Source organism: Myotis nattereri, assembly GCF_964212035.1.
Source record: "Myotis nattereri genome assembly, chromosome: 5".
NCBI lineage: Eukaryota > Metazoa > Chordata > Mammalia > Chiroptera > Vespertilionidae > Myotis > Myotis nattereri.
Genome location: NC_138080.1, coordinates 108,328,982 through 108,346,037, shown reverse-complemented (window position 1 = coordinate 108,346,037; position 17,056 = coordinate 108,328,982). Strand labels below are relative to the sequence as shown.

Below are 17,056 nucleotides of genomic sequence, written 5' to 3'. Positions count from 1 at the left end.
AACCAATTGATGTGTCTCTCTTACATCGATGTTTCTCTCTCTCTCCCCCCTGCCCTCCACTCTACTCTCTCTAAAAAGCAATAGAAAAAATGTCCTCCGGCGAGGATCTTTTTAAAGTCCCTTTAAAACATTTTCATGTAGAGGCTGACCATTTCTAATTCGATTATTGCCGGGAGTTGTATCTATTTGGTTGCCTTTGTAAATTAATCCTTTCTTCCATGCGCTTTCTGGTCGGACTACCTAAGCAGGAAGGCGTGGAAAGCTCTGGAAGGGTTTTCATTTGGGCGGCTTGGCTCTCCCAGCTCCGGGATCCTCACCACAAACAACAGCACCTCAACTCCCTTCCCAGCTGCGTGAGTCTGTTTCTCTCGCCGCCTCATGATGTCGGCCAGGACTCCCCAGGAGGAGGAGGAGGAGGAGGAGGAGGAGGAGGAGGAGGGGAGGCTGGAGCCCAGTGCAGGCATCAGGCCTTGCTTTTGCAATCCCCAAAGAAGTCCACCGACGCCCATTTTGTTAAGGTTTTTGTCAAATTAAGAAGGCCTGCCAAGGCTGGTTTGGCTCAGTGGATAGAGCGTCGGCCTGCGGACTGAAGGGTCCAGGGGTCGATTCCGGTCAAGGGCATGTACCTGGGTTGCGGGCATATCCCCAGTGGGGAGTGTGCAGGAGGCGGCTGATCGATGTTTCTCTCTCATTGATGTTTCTAGCTCTCTGTCTCTCTCCCTTCCTCTCTGTAGAGAATCGATAAAATATATTTAAAAAAAAAAGAAAAAGAAAAAAAAGAAGGCCTGTTGTATCCTTACCAAATGCCTCTTTAGTCTCTTACGGAGAGGATCGCTGGCTTTTCCTTAGAGTTGTGGGATATTCTGTTGTTTTTTTCAAATATGTTTTTCTTGACTTTTTTAGAGAGAGAGGAAAGGAGAGGGATGGAGAAATAGAAACACCATCGATCGGCTGCCTCCTGGGATCGAGCCCGCAGCCGGGGCCTGTGCCCTGACCGGGAATGGAGCCTGGGCGTCCTGGGTGCTGGGTGGATGCTCAGCCCCTGAGCCGCACGGCCGGCCGAGCGGACGTCCTGGTTTCCCTGAGCTACCGGGTCCACGGGCACTTCCCCGGGACTGAGTGGGAGCAGGCTGGCAGGCCCTCCCCTCCCCCCTGGGCGCGGGCGGGGCTCCCTCTTCTCTGAGGGCGGGGGGACCGGTGTCTGGGGAGCACCAGGCCTGCGGTGTGGGTGTGGAGCCGAGAAGGTCCTCGCTCCTCTCAGGAAGCGCCCGCATAGACCGTCCGCCCCACAGCAGCGGGACTGCTCGCCCGCATTTCCCCGGAAACCGTTTCCCCAGTTTCCTGGCAAAAGTGCACAGGGCCTGTGTGTGTCTCACCATGCGCTGTGTCTGTTGCCCACTCCCGCACCCCGGCGCCCACTCCCGCACCCCGGCGCCCACTCCCGCGCCCCGCGCCCACTCCCGCGCCCCGGCGCCCACTCCCGCGCCCCGCGCCCACTCCCGCGCCCCGGCGCCCACTCCCGCACCCCGTGCCCACTCCCGCACCCCGCGCCCACTCCCGCACCCCGGCACCCACTCCCGCACCCCGGCGCCCACTCCCGCACCCCGCGCCCACTCCCGCACCCCGGCGCCCACTCCCGCACCCCGCGCCCACTCCAGCACCCCGCGCCCACTCCCGCACCCCGCGCCCACTCCCGCACCCCGCGCCCACTCCCGCACCCCGCGCCCTCTCCCGCACCCCGCGCCCACTCCCGCACCCCGGCGCCCACTCCCTCACCCCGCGCCCACTCCCGCACCCCGCGCCCACTCCCGCACCCCGGCGCCCACGTGACTCCACGTGCCTCGTGACTTCGGGTTTCCCTCTGTGGTGACACATGATTCCACTGGTTTTCTTGGGTTTTTCTTTTTTAAAAAAATATTTTTAAGTGATTTTTAGAGAGAGAGAAAGGGCGAGGGAGAAAGAAATAGAAACATCACGGACAGGAACATCATCGACCGACCGGCTGCCTCCTGCACGCCCCGTACTAGGGACTGAACCCCAACCCGGGCATGTGTCCCGCCCGGGAATCGAACCGGCAACCTGTTGGCTCCTGGTTGATGCTCAGCCCCTGAGGCACCCGGCCAGGCTCTGGGTTTTCAAAGGCGACAGCCGTGCGGGGTACTCCCGGCCACTCGCCTTAGGTATTGGGCCACTTGCAATGTTTGGCTCTTGAGACGAAGATCTTTGTATAAAAACCCTGTTTGTGTTTGGAATCATTTCCCTGGGCTAGACTTTCTGGATCAAAGGGGGAGCATTTCTCAGGCCAATTTGCTTTCCAGAGGGTTGTTCCAGTTTGCACCCCAACCAGCATCTTGGCTTTCAAAACCCAGGTCCCGAACGCCCCCTCCTCCCAGCAACACGCCCAGGCTGCCCCCCCCCCCCCCCCCCCGCCGCCCAGCTTCACTCCTGGGAAGGCCCCTCCTCTGTCCCCTGCACCCGCCTTCCCTCTCTCTTGAGTTCGAGGAGTGTTTCTGGCCTCAGGAGTTTGCACTGGCTCCGTCCTCTGCCCGAACACCCCGGCCACAGACCTGCCCACAACGGGTGCCTCAGGCCTCTGAGCTCAAGTGTCACCTTCTCCGAGGGGCCTTCCTGACCCCTAGGCAGGCGCCCATCCCCAGTCACACAGGACTATCCCGTCCATCACCGTCCAGCCCACCTGCCTGACTCCCTCCCAGGCCCCTGACGCTTCCTAAACGGACTGCCTGTTGATTGACAGGGTCCCGCCTCGCACAGACACCCCAGTGTGTCCGCTGCGTCTAAAACAGCGTCACATGCCCTGGCTGGTGAGGCTCGGGTGGCTGGCATCGTCCTAGGCACTAACCAAAAGGTTGCTGGTTTGATTCTGGGTCGGGGCACAGGCCTGTGTTCTGGGTCCCATCCCCGGAAGGGGTGTGCAGGAGGCAGCTGATCTGTGATTTCTCTCTCTCCCTCTCAAAAAATCTTTAAAATAATAAATATAAATGATAAATAGATAAATAGATAAATAAGGCAGCGTGTTACACACACGAATAATTGTTACCCACACCCAGAACAGCTCGGCATGGCTTCCGGCACCGCCTTCAGGCCCAAAGCAGCATCAGACTCATCCCTTTAAGTGCAATGACTTGGCTCTAACCGGTGTGGCTCAGTGGATAGAGCGTCAGCCTGCGGACTGAAAGGTCCCAGGTTCGATTCCGGTCAAGGGCATGTACCTTGGTTTTGGACACATTCCTAGTGGGGAGTGTGCAGGAGGCAGCTGATCGATGTTCCTCTCTCATTGATGTTTCTAACTCTCTATCCCTCTCTCTTCCTCTCTGTAAAAAATCAATAAAATATTTTTTTTTAAAAAGAGTAATGACTTGGCCCTGGCCAGTTTGGCTCAGTGGGTAGAGCGTCAGTCTATAGACGGAAGGGTCAGATAGAGGGGACGGACCTCGGTTACAGGCTCCTCCCTGGTCTGGGCACGTGCAGGTAGGTGGCAACCAATCCAACACATGGATATTTCTGTCTTTCCCTCTGAAAACCGATGGAAAAATACCCTCAGGTGAGGATTAAAAGTAATGACTTGGGTCAACTGGCCCCACCCCTGGCCCAGAGAGCCGGGACACACCCCACCCGCCCACATAGGCCGACCCCAGCGGACACTTACAGCCGTATCGGGCACCCAGCTCGCAAACATGAGGCTCCTGCTGTGTGCCAGGCCGCCATGCCCCCGGGCCTCTACTCTGGGCGCCCAGGCTTCCAAGTTATGGGCACAGCCCTGTGAGCAGGTGCGGGCACAGCGCAGGCAGAGGCAGGGGCGGAGGGAGTGGGGGTGGGGGGGGTTGGGGGGTTTGGGGGGAGAGCTCCCGGGTACGCTGGGCGGTCCAGGCGGGAGGAGGAGCTAGTCTGGTTGAGAGTGAGCGGAGGGCAGCCGGGTAGCAGCCCGCATGCACCTGTGGGAATCGCACCCAGCTGACGGCACTGGGTGGAGAGGGGACTCAGCTGATGCCCATGCACAGCCTCAGCCCCAGGCCAACCGGGGAGCCCCGGGAGCCGGGGGGCCAGCCGGGGAGCACCGGGAGCCGCCGCAGCCCCTAAACCTGACGGATCCCCGGGCCCCCAGCGCAGGGGCTCCCAAACTCTGAGTCTGCCCCCGGGAGACCTGTCCGGCTCACCTACCCCGCGCGGGAGCCTCCTCTCTGCGGACCTGGGGTCGGAGGGCGGGGGGGGGGGTGTCCCAGGCCTGGGGTTAGGGGGTGCCGGGCGCGCTAGGTCAGCCGCAGGTCACCGGGTCGCCGCCACTGCCCCCCTGTGGGGTCCGGGAGACTCAGCTCGGCCCCGCCCGCCTCTGCGGAGCTGCGGGGAGGGGAGGCGGGCGGGGCTCCGCGGGGGGCGGGGGGGGAGGCGGGCGGGGCGGGGGAGAGGCGGGGGGGGGAGGCGGGCGGGGCGGGGGAGAGGCGGGGGGGGAGGCGGGCGGGGCGGGGGAGAGGCGGGGGGAGGCGGGCGGGGCGGGGGCGGGGCGGGGGAGAGGCGGGGGGGCGGGGGAGAGGCGGGGGGAGGCGGGCGGGGCGGGGGCGGGGCGGGGGCGGGGGGGGGAGGCAGGCGGGGGGGGCGGGGGGGAGGCGGGGGGGGGGAGGCGGGGGGGGGAGGCGGGCGGGGCTCCGCGGGGGGCGGGGGCAGGGCGGGGGGGAGGCGGGGGGGGGAGGCGGGGGGGGGGAGGCGGGCGGGGCTCCGCGGGGGGCGGAGCGCGGGCCCCCGGCTGTGCTCGCCGCTGCCTCTGCGCCCCCGGGACGCGCACGCCGACCTGGGGGCCGGCCGACCGGGACCCACGCAGGACGCCCGCGGCGCCCGGCCCGAGGCAGGGCGTGGGGTGGGGGGCGCGGGCGCCCAGGGGTCCCGGCGCGGGGCGACGGGCGCGGACGGGTGCAGAGCGCCGGGGACCCCAGACCGGGCCAGGCCGAGGTAAGCGGGGACCGCGGAGGCGGCGGGCGGGCGGGCGGGCGGGCGGGTGCGGGGACCTGTCGGAGCCTTTGTCTGCGGCGCGCGGCCCCGCTCCGCCGGCTCGGCCGCCAAGTCCAGGGACGCGGGCACGTGACCCTGGGGACCCTAAGTCCCCACCCACGCCCCGTCCCGGGAAGGGGGGCCTCCCACCCCCGCCGCTCCAGCCCCCCGCCCCCCGGCCCCCATCAGCCCGGCTGCGAGCGCCCGCCCCGCCCTGGGAAGCGGCAGAGGCCGTGGCCCGGCCTGCCCTGCTCGGGTCCGGGCGCCCCTCCTCCGGGCACAGCACGGCACGGGCTCAGGGTCCTCGCACCTGCAGTCCCCCCGGCGCCCTCTCTCCCCTCGCCCTTCCCGCCGGCCCCCCTGTCCCGGCTCCTGGACAGGCCGCTGGCAGAGGCGGGGCCTGTGCGGGGAGGGGCGGGCACCTCGCAGGGGGGGGTCTGCCCTTTGCAGGGCCGCGGCCCGGGAGCCAACTTTGTTGGGATGGGGCGGGGCAGACAGAGGGGGGCGGGGGGGGGGCGCGGTGCTGCGAGCGCTGCAAACTGCGGGGACCAGGGGGGGCGGCTCCTGGCTCCAGCCCCGGCAGCGCCAGGCCCGCGCAGCTCCCTGGGAGGCCCCGGAAAGAGGTGACCCCGCATCTAAGCCCACTGCCCTTGGGCAGGATTGGGGGGCGGGCAGCAGAGAGCTCCTGGCCAGCCTGGGCACGGGGCGGGCAGCCAAGGGCGGCCAGCTGCCCAGCTGCATCCGGCTCTGAGGGTGGACCTGGCCGGGGGTCCGGGCACCCCACACCTCACAGGCCCGGGGCACACTCAGAGCCAGCGTCCACTCAGTCACAGCCAAACGGGACCAGAGGGGGTCAGCGGGCACAAGCCCTGGGCGTGGCTCTGCTCAGCTGCCCGCCACGGAGTGAGGCAGGAGCCGGTTTGGGGACTGTGGGGCTGGGAGCCCTGCCCACTGTGCCTGGACGTGGCGGTGTGTGGCAGCCGGGCCCTCCCTGAGGCCGCCCTCCCTGGAGCCACCCCGCTGGGAGGACGCCACCTTCCCCGGCCACAGCTGGGAGGTGGGGAGACTGAGGCCAGGGGTGGCCTGTGGTCTCTCAGGGCCCTCTGCGGGGGGGGGGGGGGCACGGAGGGGGCCCCAGGGGGAGTGGGGGGCAGAGGAAAGCCCCGTCCAGTCTCGCCTCTTTCAGCCCCTGTGCTTGCTCTAAAGTTTAATTAAAGGGGGACGGGGGTGGGGGGAGGAGGGACCTGGGGCAACCTGAGGCTCTGAGCATGAGGACCGGGGAGGGGGGATTGGAGCCTGTGGCCCGGAGAGGTGGGGGCGCCTCCTCAGTGCACCCCCTGCTGCCACCTGCGCAGCCTGGCCCTGCCCCGGCCACAGTATCCTGTTAGGGCCCTGGGCTAACGGCAGGGGAGCCAGGGCCCCCCTCCTCCAGGAGGGGCCTGGGGAGCGCGTGGGGATGGCTGGGCCCCGTGTGTGCGGCTGCTGGGCCCCTCCTGGCTGGATGCTGAGCCATCGCCTTCCCGGTGGCACAGCCTGCCGGCCGGGCAGAGACCTCAGGCGGAGGCCAGGCGACACTGTCCACGGGGTGTCTCCCGATCTGCTGAGCAGGCCCTGGGCCGGGTGCGGGGCCTCCATCCCGGCAGGCGGAGCCTGTGTTGGCAGCCGCCGCTCTGCCGCCGGCCCCTTCCTGGCCCCTCGCGACTGTGGGAAAGCTGGTGGGCGCAGGCCCAGCTCGCCCGGAGCCCTGCTCGGCCGGCCCCAGCTGTGGCAGAGGCCCAGGGCGGGGCTCAGGGAGAAGGGGTCCTGCGGGGGGTGTCTGGCTTCCCAGCCACCAGTGGGAGAAGCCCCGCCCCTTGCCCACTGCTCGTGGTGCCCACCAGCCGGCCAAGCCCCAGCTGGGGGGCAGAACTGCCCCACCCCTAGGACCAACCTGGAAGCAGGGACGGCCCTGGCGCCCGTGAAAGTCTATGGGGAGCCAGGAGAGGGGCACCGTGGGCACCCCCTGGAGGCTAGGGAGGGGGTAAACTGAGGCAGGAGAGCTGAAGGAAATGCGCAGGCAGAAAGGGAGGTGAGGGATGCCCTGGCTGGTGGCTCAGTGGTTAGAGCGTCAGCCTGAGCACCAGAAGGTCACAGGTTCAAATCCCAGCCAAGGTCAGGGACATGTACCTGGATTGCAGGTTCCATCCCTGGCTCCAGTCAGGGCGCGTGCAGGAGGCAGCCAGTCGTGTGTCTCTCACATCGATGTTTCTCTCTCTCTCTCTCCCCTGCTGCCTCCCGTCTTCCATTCTCTCTGAAAATCAAGGGAGAAAATATCCTCGGGTGAGGATTAACAAACAAAATGGAAAGAGAGGGAACGCGGGCTGAGCGCTCGGAGGGCTTTGTGGTAACCCCGGGCACGTGGGGCCCGGGACCCAGCGGTGCCGCTCTCAGGGCTGATGCCACGGTGCCCGTCTCCGTCTCGATCCTCTCCAGGGAGCAGTCCTCTTTGCGGTCAGATAACTGAGCGAGGTCATGAGAAACACAAGTTGATAAATATTTTAAGTAACAAACTGCCCCCCCCCCCCACACACACACAGGTGGGCAGGGCGGGGGGGCGCGCACCGGGCTCTCTCCCTGGCCGATCAATTAGCTCCTTTCTTTCCTTCAAAGAGAAGGGCCGGCAGGTGTGAACTGAAGCAAGAGAAACGAAGGCGAGATCGAGGGGAGGACTCGCTGCCAGGGAAGGGGCGGCCCCTGAGCGGCCGTGACGGCTCCGCGTCCACAGGCCTGGGTTTGCCTCGGGGCTCCCGGCTTGACTGCCTGTGAGACCCGGTGCCTGTGAGACCCGGGGGGCGGGTGGGGTGTTCACCCACGGCTCGCGCTCCTCGCTGTGGAGTGACGACAGCCCCTCTTCCCAGAGGGCCCTGGGGGCCCTGCGTGTGTGTTCAGCAGTGTCTGCCCTGACTGCTCGCCAAGCCCTGGCATCAAACCCCCAAAACGCTTCTCCCTCCGTCTATTTCCCGCCGTGCCCGCCTCACCAGGCAGGCAGGGGACATGTGGGCAGAGGGCTCACAGCGGGGGGGGGGGGGAGAGGGGGGCTGGGGGGGACAGCGAGGAAGCGGGTGCAGGCTTGGTGGCCAGACAGCGGCAGGGCCTCCCCTCCGGGCCCTCAGCCCCCCTCTCTCCGCAGCCCGGGCGCCATGGGCTCCGTGGGCAGCCAGCGCCTCAAGGAGCCGGGCGCGGCGGGCAGGCCGGGCAGGAGCGTGGTGACGAGCTTCAGCTTCGACCGCTGCCAGCTGGAGGAGGAGGCGGCCGCGGGGGCAGCTCGGGGCCGGGACGGTGCGGCCAGGGGCGCCCCGATTCTCACGGACTCGGACTCCGGTGAGCGAGGTGTGGGCGAGGCCTGTGTCTGGCCAAAGCGGGGGTGGCCCGGCGAGCCCTCGGGAGGCGGCGTGTGCCGGGCGGATAGGGGTGCGGCCGGAGCGACAGGCCAGGGTCCCCCCTTCACCTCCGGCCACCTCTCCAGGCGGGGACGGCGCCAGGCTGAGGGGCCCCTCTGGATGGGGGCCTGGTCCCGGGGGAGGCACATGGCCCCTCATGTGCTGACCCGGGGTGCACTTCCATCTGGGGTGACGGGTCACTGGGTCACATCGCTGGCAGCAGGCGCCTCCCTCGTGGAGGGGGAGCGGCCGGCGGGAGGGGCCCAGGCCTGGTTCTGGCCCGGCCGCCCGCGCCTCTCTGAGCCCCGAGGAAACGGCCTGTGGATCAGACTGCGGAGCGGGCGGCGGGGGCCGCGGGGCCCCGGGGGCGGCAGCCGTGCGGGCTCACCTGCGCCTGGTCTCGGGCAGAGGGGCGGGCACCCGACGACCGCTACCACGCCATCTACTTCGCCATGCTGCTGGCCGGCGTGGGCTTCCTGCTGCCCTACAACAGCTTCATCACCGACGTGGACTACCTGCACCACAAGTTCCCAGGTGGGTCCCGCCCGCCCGCCGCCCCGGGGGCCCAGCCGCTCAGCCCCGCGCCCCACATCCCGCACCCCGCACCCCGCGTGGGAACCCGCTCAGCTGTGAGCTGCTGAGTGACGGGGTGGCCGCGCCCCTCGGGCCATCCTAGAGAGGAGGCGGCGCCTGGTTGGGGGGGCTGGGCTGGGGCCCCCTGAGCGCTGCTGCCCCCACAGGCACCTCCATCGTGTTCGACATGAGCCTCACCTACATCCTGGTGGCGCTGGTGGCCGTGCTGCTGAACAACGCGCTGGTGGAGCGGCTGAGCCTGCACACGAGGATCACGGCCGGTGCGCCCCCGCCCCCGCCTCCCACTCACCCCGCTTCCCGCACCTCGCTCCTGCCTGCAACGCAGGCCCCTGGGAAGCGTGCAGGACTCTATGGACATGAGGCCAGGCCCGTGGTGGGTGCCCCGCGCGCCAGCGCGTTGTCCGCGCCTGGGAGGTTCGTGGCCCTGTCGTCCCGGGCCCAGGTCTCCCCTCGGCCTAGTCCGCGTCCCTTTCCCACTCCTCTCTGTCGACATCAGCTTCGAGGGCCGGCACCTCCTCCAGGAAGCCTTCCGGTGCCCCTCTTAGACCCCAAGGCATCCCAGCAACCCGCATATGAAGGGCAGCGGCAGAGCGAGGGCACCTCCACCTGGCATGGCAGGAGAGGTGGGCGAGTGGAGCCCGCCCCGCCCCCGACCACCCCCGTCCCTCCCCCGCAGGCTACCTCTTGGCCTTGGGCCCCCTCCTCTTTATCAGCATCTGTGACGTGTGGCTGCAGCTCTTCTCCAGGCGCCAGGCCTATGCCATCAACCTGGCCGCCGTGGGCACCGTGGCCTTGGGCTGCACAGGTAGGGGCCGGGGGAGGGAGGAGGGCAGGTGGGGGCCCTGAGCCTCTTCGTGTCCTTGGCCCATCCCGCCCCTGCCCGTTGGTGTGGGAGGTGGCGGCTCGGTCCCTCCCTTGCCCTCCTCCCAGCTTCAAGGCCCAGGGCTGAGGGCGCCTCAGCCAGGGAGCCATTTGGTGTGAATGAAACCAAGGCTGCTTTTTTTTTTAAATATGTTTTTTTTATTATTATTATTGATTTCAGAGAGGAAGGGAGAGAGAGTTAGAAATATCAATGATGAGAGAGAATCACGGATCGGCTGCCTCCTGCACGCCCCACACTGGGGACCGAGCCTGCAACCCGGGCCTGTGCCCTGACCGGGAATCCAACCTCCTGGTTCATAGGTCGATGCTCAGCCGCATCGGCTGGGCAGACCAAGGCTTCTTGAGCTAATGTCCTTCCCCGGGCGGGGTACTCAGGTCTGTGTTAAGAAAACAAGTGCTGGTAGGTGACTACTTAGCCTGCAGGCAACTCTCAGGTGATTCTGAGAGACTCCAGAGTTAATCATGTTTAGAGACGCTGCAAGCCACATTGGGTCAGTGTGTTTCTTCTCGTTTCAATTAAACTGAATTTACAAAAAACAAGACAAAACCAAATCCAGTGCGGGTAGGAGCGGGCAGCCCCGCCTGCTTAGGGCTGCCCTGGGCGGGGACTTGCTCACTGCCCCGCCCCCTCCCTGTCCCCGTGTCAGTGAGGATGAGAGAGGTTGTGCTGCAGCAACAAGTGAGCCAGAAAGCTCAGCAGCTGAAAAAACAAGACTTCTCTCTGGCTCTTGCTCCACATTCCACACGTGGATGGAACTCAGTCTCCAGCAACGCGGGCGGACAGTGGCCCCACCTGTACCGTGGGCCCCTCCGGGCGCCGCTGCGGGGGCAGAGAGGCCGGGCGTCCCCGGGGCTTGTCTCTGCCTTATGCGGAGGGAGCGTGTCATTTCATCGGGCAGACGGGTCAGGGCGCCCGGCTGCGCCGAGACGGGTGCGAGGGGGGCAGGACACGCCCGCCTGGGGACGGAGCTGTTTCCCTGCCAGCGAGGTGGCCGGCCCGCACCTCCGCCCCCAGCGGTGCCGACGGCGTCCTGTCGCCCGCGCCCGCGCCCGCAGTGCTCTCAGCCTGGGCGTGTGTTCCGCTGCAGGAGCTAGCGGTGTCATGGCCGCTCCCCGCTCTCTCCCTCTCTCTCTCAAGTGCAGCAATCCAGCTTCTACGGGTACACGGGGATGCTGCCCAAGCGGTACACCCAGGGGGTGATGACCGGGGAGAGTGAGTACGGGCAGCCCCGGGGGCGGGGGGCTGGCGGGCACCGGGCTGCCCGGCCTCTGAGGCTCCTCCCAGGGTCACCAGCTCTGGGCCGGCCTGGCTGGGGCAGCCGTGTCACTGGGAAGCTGTGCCTCCAAGCGTGGGCCTGGGTCCGGGAGCGCCCACGCCTGCATGGTGTGCACTTTGTGCCAGCATGTGTGTGTGTGCACGTGTGTGCGTGCACGTGTGTGTCTGTGTGTGCGTGTGTGTGTCTCTGTGCATGTGTGTCTGCATGTGTGTCTGTGTGCACGTGTGTCAGCATGTGTGTGCGTGCACGTGTGTGCCTGCGTGCACGTGTGTGCCTGCATGTGTGTGCCTGTGTGCATGAGTGTGCATGTGTGTGCCTGCGTGCATGTGTGTGTCTGCATGCATGTGTGTCTGCAAGCATGTGTGCATGTGTGTATGTCTGCATGCATGTCTCTGTGTATGCATGTGTGTCTATGTGTGTGTCTATGTGTGTGTGTCTGAGTGCGTGCGTGTGTGTGCATGTGCCTGTGTGCGTCTGTGTGTCTCTGTGTGCATGTGTGCCAATGTGCGTGTGTCAATGTGCGTGTGCATGTGTGTCTATGTGCGTGTTTGTGTGCGTCTGCATGTGTGTGTATGTGTATCTGTGCATGTGTGTCTATGTGCGTGTGTCCGTGTGTCTGCATGTGTGTCCGTGTGTCTGCATGTGTGTCCGTGTGTCTGCATGTGTGTCCGTGTGTCTGCATGTGTGTGTCCGTGTGTGTCTCTGTGTGTGTGTGTCCGTGTGTGTCTGAGGGTAGCTCTCCTATACCACAAGGGCTGCCGCACCTCAGCACAGCTCTCCTCGGAGCAGCGGCCCACGAGCCACCCGCCGGCCCGGCCCTGGTCCCTGCTGCCCCCGCCACCATCCCCGCGGCTGTTGGCATCCTCTCTCCCCTGCCATCCCCGCTGTGCCCCCAGCAGGCACTTGGCCAGTGCTCCCGGGGAGTGAGCAGCCGTGTCGGGGAGGTGGTCTGGGTGGGCACGTGGTGGCAGCTCATTGCCTGTCTGGGGGCTGGGCAGCGCTGGGTGGACTGGAGTGGAGGCAGAGGGCCTGGTGCCCAGGCAGGAGAGGGGCCCACGGGTAGAGCAACCCAGGACCGGCAGGGCTGGGGGCGACTGTGCAGGGGGGCTCAGTGGGGGCTGGGTGTGCGAGGGCTGAGGGGTGTGTGTGGGGGCTGAGGGGTGTGTGTGGGGGCTGAGGGGTGTGTGCGGGGGCTGAGGGGGGCTGTGCGGGGGCTGAGGGAGGGTGTGGGGGCTGAGGGGGGTAGCGGGGGCTGAGGGGTGTGGGGGGCTGAGGGGTTTATGGGGGGCTGATAGGGGTGTGGGGGCTGAGGGGGGGTGCGGGGGCTGAGGGGGTTTGTGGGGGGGCTAATGGGGGTGCAGGGGCTGAGGGGTGGGGGGCTAATGGTGCAGGGGCTGAGGGGGGCTGTGCGGGGCTGAGGGGGGCTGTGCGGGGCTGAGGGGGGTTTGTGGGGGGGCTAATGGGGGTGCAGGGGCTGAGGGGGGCTGTGCGGGGCTGAGGGGGGTAGCGGGGGCTGAGGGGGGTTTGTGGGGGGCTATGGGGGTGCAGGGGCTGAGGGGGGCTGTGCGGGGCTGAGGGGGGTTTGTGGGGGGGCTAATGGGGCTGCAGGGGCTGAGGGGGGCTGTGCGGGGCTGAGGGGGGCTGTGTGGGGCTGAGGGGTGCGGGGCTGAGGGGGGCTGTGCGGGGCTGAGGGGGGCTGTGCGGGGCTGAGGGGGGTTTGTGGGGGGGCTAATGGGGGTGCAGGGGCTGAGGGGGGCTGTGCGGGGCTGAGGGGGGTTTGTGGGGGGGCTAATGGGGGTGCAGGGGCTGAGGGGGCTGTGCGGGGCTGAGGGGAGCCCGGCCCCCCGCAGGCACGGCGGGCGTGATGGTGTCCCTGAGCCGCATCGTCACCAAGCTGCTGCTGCGGGGCGAGCGCGCCAGCACCCTCATCTTCTTCCTGGCCTCCGCCGGCCTCGAGCTGCTCTGCTTCCTGCTGCACCTGCTGGTCCGGCGCAGCCGCTTCGTGCGCCACCACACGGTGCGGCCCCGCGACGGCCATGCGGGCCCCGGGGGCTACCGCGTGCACCACGACGTGGCCGCCGGCGACGTCTGCTTCGTGAGTCCCGCTGACACCCCGGCTCCTCCCGGCGCCTCCTTTCTCGGTGGACCCAGCGCTGGTCCTGGCAGCCCCGCGTCCGCGACCCCGCGTCCCGGGCGGAGGCCGCCCCCTGGCGGGCGGGGCGGGGAGAGCCCACGTTCGCAGGGACGCTGACCCGGCGAGTCTCCCCCGCCCCTGGGCCAGTGAGCCCCGGACAGTCCCCCTTGGATCTCAGACCCCGAGGCGGGCAGCGGGCGGCGTGCTGGGACAGGACGGGAACTGGGGGCCGCTTCCTGGTCCGGGGGTTCCCGCAGAGGCGCCCCAGGCTGAGACCCCGCGTGTGCCGGGGAGGGAGGCGCACAGGGCCACGGGACCGGCACTGGGAACAGAGGGGAGAGCTGCGAGGCTCAGGCGGGGGGAGCTCTGTGTTGGGGAAGTAAGAGCAGCAGGGGCCCCCCCAAACCCTGACACACCCCGTCCTCCAGGAGAACCAAGGCCCGGCCCTGGCCAGCAGCGGGTCCCCGAAGGACAGCCCGGCCCACGAGGTGACCGCCGGCGGCCGGGGAGCCTACACACGCTTTGACGTGCCTCAGGCGAGAGTGGAGCGGAGCTGGCCCTCCTTTCGAGGTGGCCTGGCCACGCAGCGGCCCCTGTGGGTGGCGCGGGGGGGGGGGGTGCGGGGGGAGGGAGGGTGCTGACCGAGCCCCCCACAGCCCTGCTGCTGCACCGCTACGTGGTGGCCCGCGCCATCTGGGCCGACATGCTGTCCATCGCCGTGACCTACTTCATCACCCTGTGCCTGTTCCCCGGCCTCGAGTCCGAGATCCGGCACTGCGTGCTGGGCGAGTGGCTGCCCATCCTCGTCATGGCCGTGTTCAACCTCTCGGACTTCGTGGGCAAGGTGCGCGCCGCCCGGGAGGGGGGTCACGGGGCGCAGGCCGTGGGAAGGGGGCAGGGAGGCCCTGGGCGGCGGTGGCGCTGGCTCCTGGGTGTGCAGGTGGACCCCAGCCCCGCCCGGGTGTCAGGTGCCCGCGGCCTGCAGCTCCCGCCCTCCTGGCTGCCAGCTCTCTGACCAGGGCCCCGAGGGCAGGGCCCGCGGACTCCGCTCGAGGAGCCAGAGCGGCCGGAGCTGCGAGCGGAGGCGGTCAGTGTCGGGCCGGCCTGCGCGGCCTCGTCCGGGTGAATGGAGGACGCGGGGCTCCGAGGGGAGGCCGTTGGCCTGAGGCCGCACAGCTGGGGGTCTGAGAGCTCCCGTCTGTGCTCGGAGAGGGGCCTGACCCTCGGGGCCCGGTGACCTCCTTTCTCAAGCAGGTTCCAGAGCTGCACCCGAGAGGCCCCGCGGACTGCCCGGGCCCACGCCGTGTTTGCATGGGTGCGGGCTCAGGGTTCCGGGGACCAGGCGGGACCTAGCCGGGACTGCCGGGCAGGAGGGCATCGGGAGGCTGGGTGCGGGGCCCACACGCCTGCTCCGCCCGCAGATCCTGGCGGCCCTGCCCATGGACTGGCGGGGCACGCACCTGCTGGCCTGCTCCTGCCTGCGGGTGGTCTTCATCCCGCTCTTCATCCTGTGCGTCTACCCCAGCGGCGCGCCCGCCCTGCGCCACCCGGCCTGGCCCTGCGTCTTCTCCCTGCTCATGGGCATCAGCAACGGCTACTTCGGCAGCGTGCCCATGATCCTGGCCGCCGGCAAGGTGGGGCCCCGGCAGCGGGAGCTGGCAGGTAGGCCGGCCAGGCGGGGCCCCCGGGGCCCATGGAAGCCAAGGCCACGGCCCACGGCACCCTCAGGGGGCTCGCTGCTGCGGGACAGTCCGCAGCCACGCCCTCCCGCGTTCACCCCGCAGCTGCCGTGAGGCACCGGGCGCTGTCCGTGCTGGGGGCACGGTGGTGACAGAACTCGATCCTGCGCTTCCCGCGCTGACAGGGGAGACAGACAGACAACCAAGAACGACAGAGACAATAACGCAGAGAAAGGGCTGGCGAGTCGGGCGGGGGGCTCGCATCAGAGCAGCCGGCGGGCTTCCCTGAGCAAAGGCCTGTGACCTGCAAGGGAAGAGCCCGTGTAGGCCCCGGGGCGGGGGCCTGGGGGCAGGGCGGGGCGGGGGCCTGGGGGGAGTGCTGGGTTCTGTGTGGACCGTGGTCCTGCACAGCCGACGGTTGGGACGGGGTTGAGGGGGTGGTTGGGGGGTAAGAAAGGGACAGGGGAGCAGAAGGACTCCAGTTTGGGGCCGATGCTTAAGGCAAGGCCATCAGTGGAGGTGGAGGGAGCGTTGGTGGGAGAGGGCGCCAGGGCTGGGCCCACGGGCGACAGTCCTCGCACGGCCCTCCCGGGAGCGGCATGGCCACCGCGTCCCCGGGTGCCGGTCTCGGCCCGCCCTTGGTGGAGGGGCTGCGTGGGATTGGGTTGTGGGGTGCGCCCGGCGGCCGGGTCCCGGGCGCTCAGGTCCGCTCCGGTCCGCAGGGAACACCATGACCGTGTCCTACATGACGGGGCTGACGCTGGGCTCGGCCGTGGCCTACTGCACCTACAGCCTCACCCGGGGTGCCCACAGGGGCTGCCTCGAGACCTCTGCCACCAACACCTCCCTCCCCGCCGGCCTCTGAGCCGGGGCCAGCCCTGCCCCCGCCCCCGCCCCCGCCCCTGCCCCTGCCCGCGGGCCCGGCCTCCTCCTGTGCTGACATCGCCACCCGCCTGGGCGCGCCTGCCCGTCACTGCGGCTCAGGGCCCCGCCAAGGTCTTAGAGCCGCAACTCCCGATGCTGAGCCTGGACTCGCCCGCACTGTGCCCTGTGCCTCACGCCGCTCTCCCCGCCGCAGCGCCCAGGGCTCCGTGAGTCTCAGCCGTCCCCCCGGGAGAGCAGTCACCAGCCAGCGTCCCTCCTGGCGACCCCAACCCCAGGTCAGCTCTGAGGGCCCCCCTCCATCGCCCCAATCACAACATCACCGCACCCGAGCCAGCCCTTCACCTGGGCCCTCCGCCCCCAGCCTTAGCCCTGGCTTTCCTGGACCCCGGGTTTGCTGGGAGGACCAGGACCTCCGGGTCTGAGTGTCAGACCACAGTCTGTGCCAGCCTGGACCCCCAGGACCCCTCCCTCACCCGGACCCCACCTGATGCCACGGGCCTGGGGGTCCGCCTGCCCCGGGACCTGCTCCTCCGTCCTCTGATACAGGACAGAGTGGGGGGGCCCACCCCTGGCTGAAGTCAACTCCAGCCCTAAGCCTTGACCCCCATCCAGCAAAGCCCAGGGAGGGCCCCCCCCTCCCCAGCCAGGACCCTCTGGGGCTCTAGGTTGGCTCAGTACGAGTTAAGGGGACTCCGGAGTGTCGGCCTGCCCTCCACACCCACCGCACTGCGTGGCGACTGCCCCCCACTGTGTCCCACCCCGTCTGTCACTAACTCTACCGCACTGGCCATTAAACGATGAAGCAGAACCTGCTGCTGCGTCTGAGAGGTGGGGGGGGGGTGTCTGGGGGAGGGGCCGGGCGGGACAAGGCCCCCCGCAGAGCTGGGACCCAGTCTTCCACCTGGGAAGTGACCCGCCTGCACCCCAGCCGAGTTTCTAGGAGGGGGCGGGGACAGGTGGGTGGAGGAGGTCTCCACGCCTGGCCGCCTGGACGCGCGTGTGGGGAGGCGATGGGGCTACAGGCATTTGGGGTTCGAAGGCCCTCAGTCAGGGAAACGGCCACACACCCCACCCCCACCCCCACCCCCAGAAAGACAAAGGCAGCTGGCCCTGCCCCTGCCCCTTAGACTTAGAACCGGGCCCGCGAGAAGCCGCCGGCTGTGCTGATCTGCGCGACTGAACAAA

General features: G+C 68.2%; 1 protein-coding gene across 3 annotated transcripts; it reads left to right on the top strand.

The window, feature by feature from the left end:
- Positions 1-8,180: 8,180 nt before the first annotated feature.
- SLC29A4 (solute carrier family 29 member 4) lies at positions 8,181-16,677 on the top strand (the record flags this gene model as incomplete). 3 transcript variants are annotated; one of them, XM_081090674.1, is made up of 10 exons in its annotated part: positions 8,181-8,361; positions 8,829-8,954; positions 9,161-9,274; positions 9,691-9,819; positions 11,035-11,109; positions 13,024-13,268; positions 13,736-13,877; positions 13,964-14,151; positions 14,729-14,941; positions 15,709-16,677. In XM_081090674.1, 10 exons carry the CDS (start codon positions 8,181-8,183, stop codon positions 15,718-15,720), a joined length of 1,425 nt encoding a protein of 474 aa, XP_080946800.1. In that variant the 3' UTR covers positions 15,721-16,677. The 3 variants fall into 3 exon arrangements, with proteins under 3 accessions (XP_080946800.1, XP_080946799.1, XP_080946801.1); XM_081090673.1 differs by having other exon boundaries at positions 14,729-14,969; XM_081090675.1 differs by lacking the exon at positions 15,709-16,677 and adding an exon at positions 15,092-15,235.
- Positions 16,678-17,056: the final 379 nt, after the last annotated feature.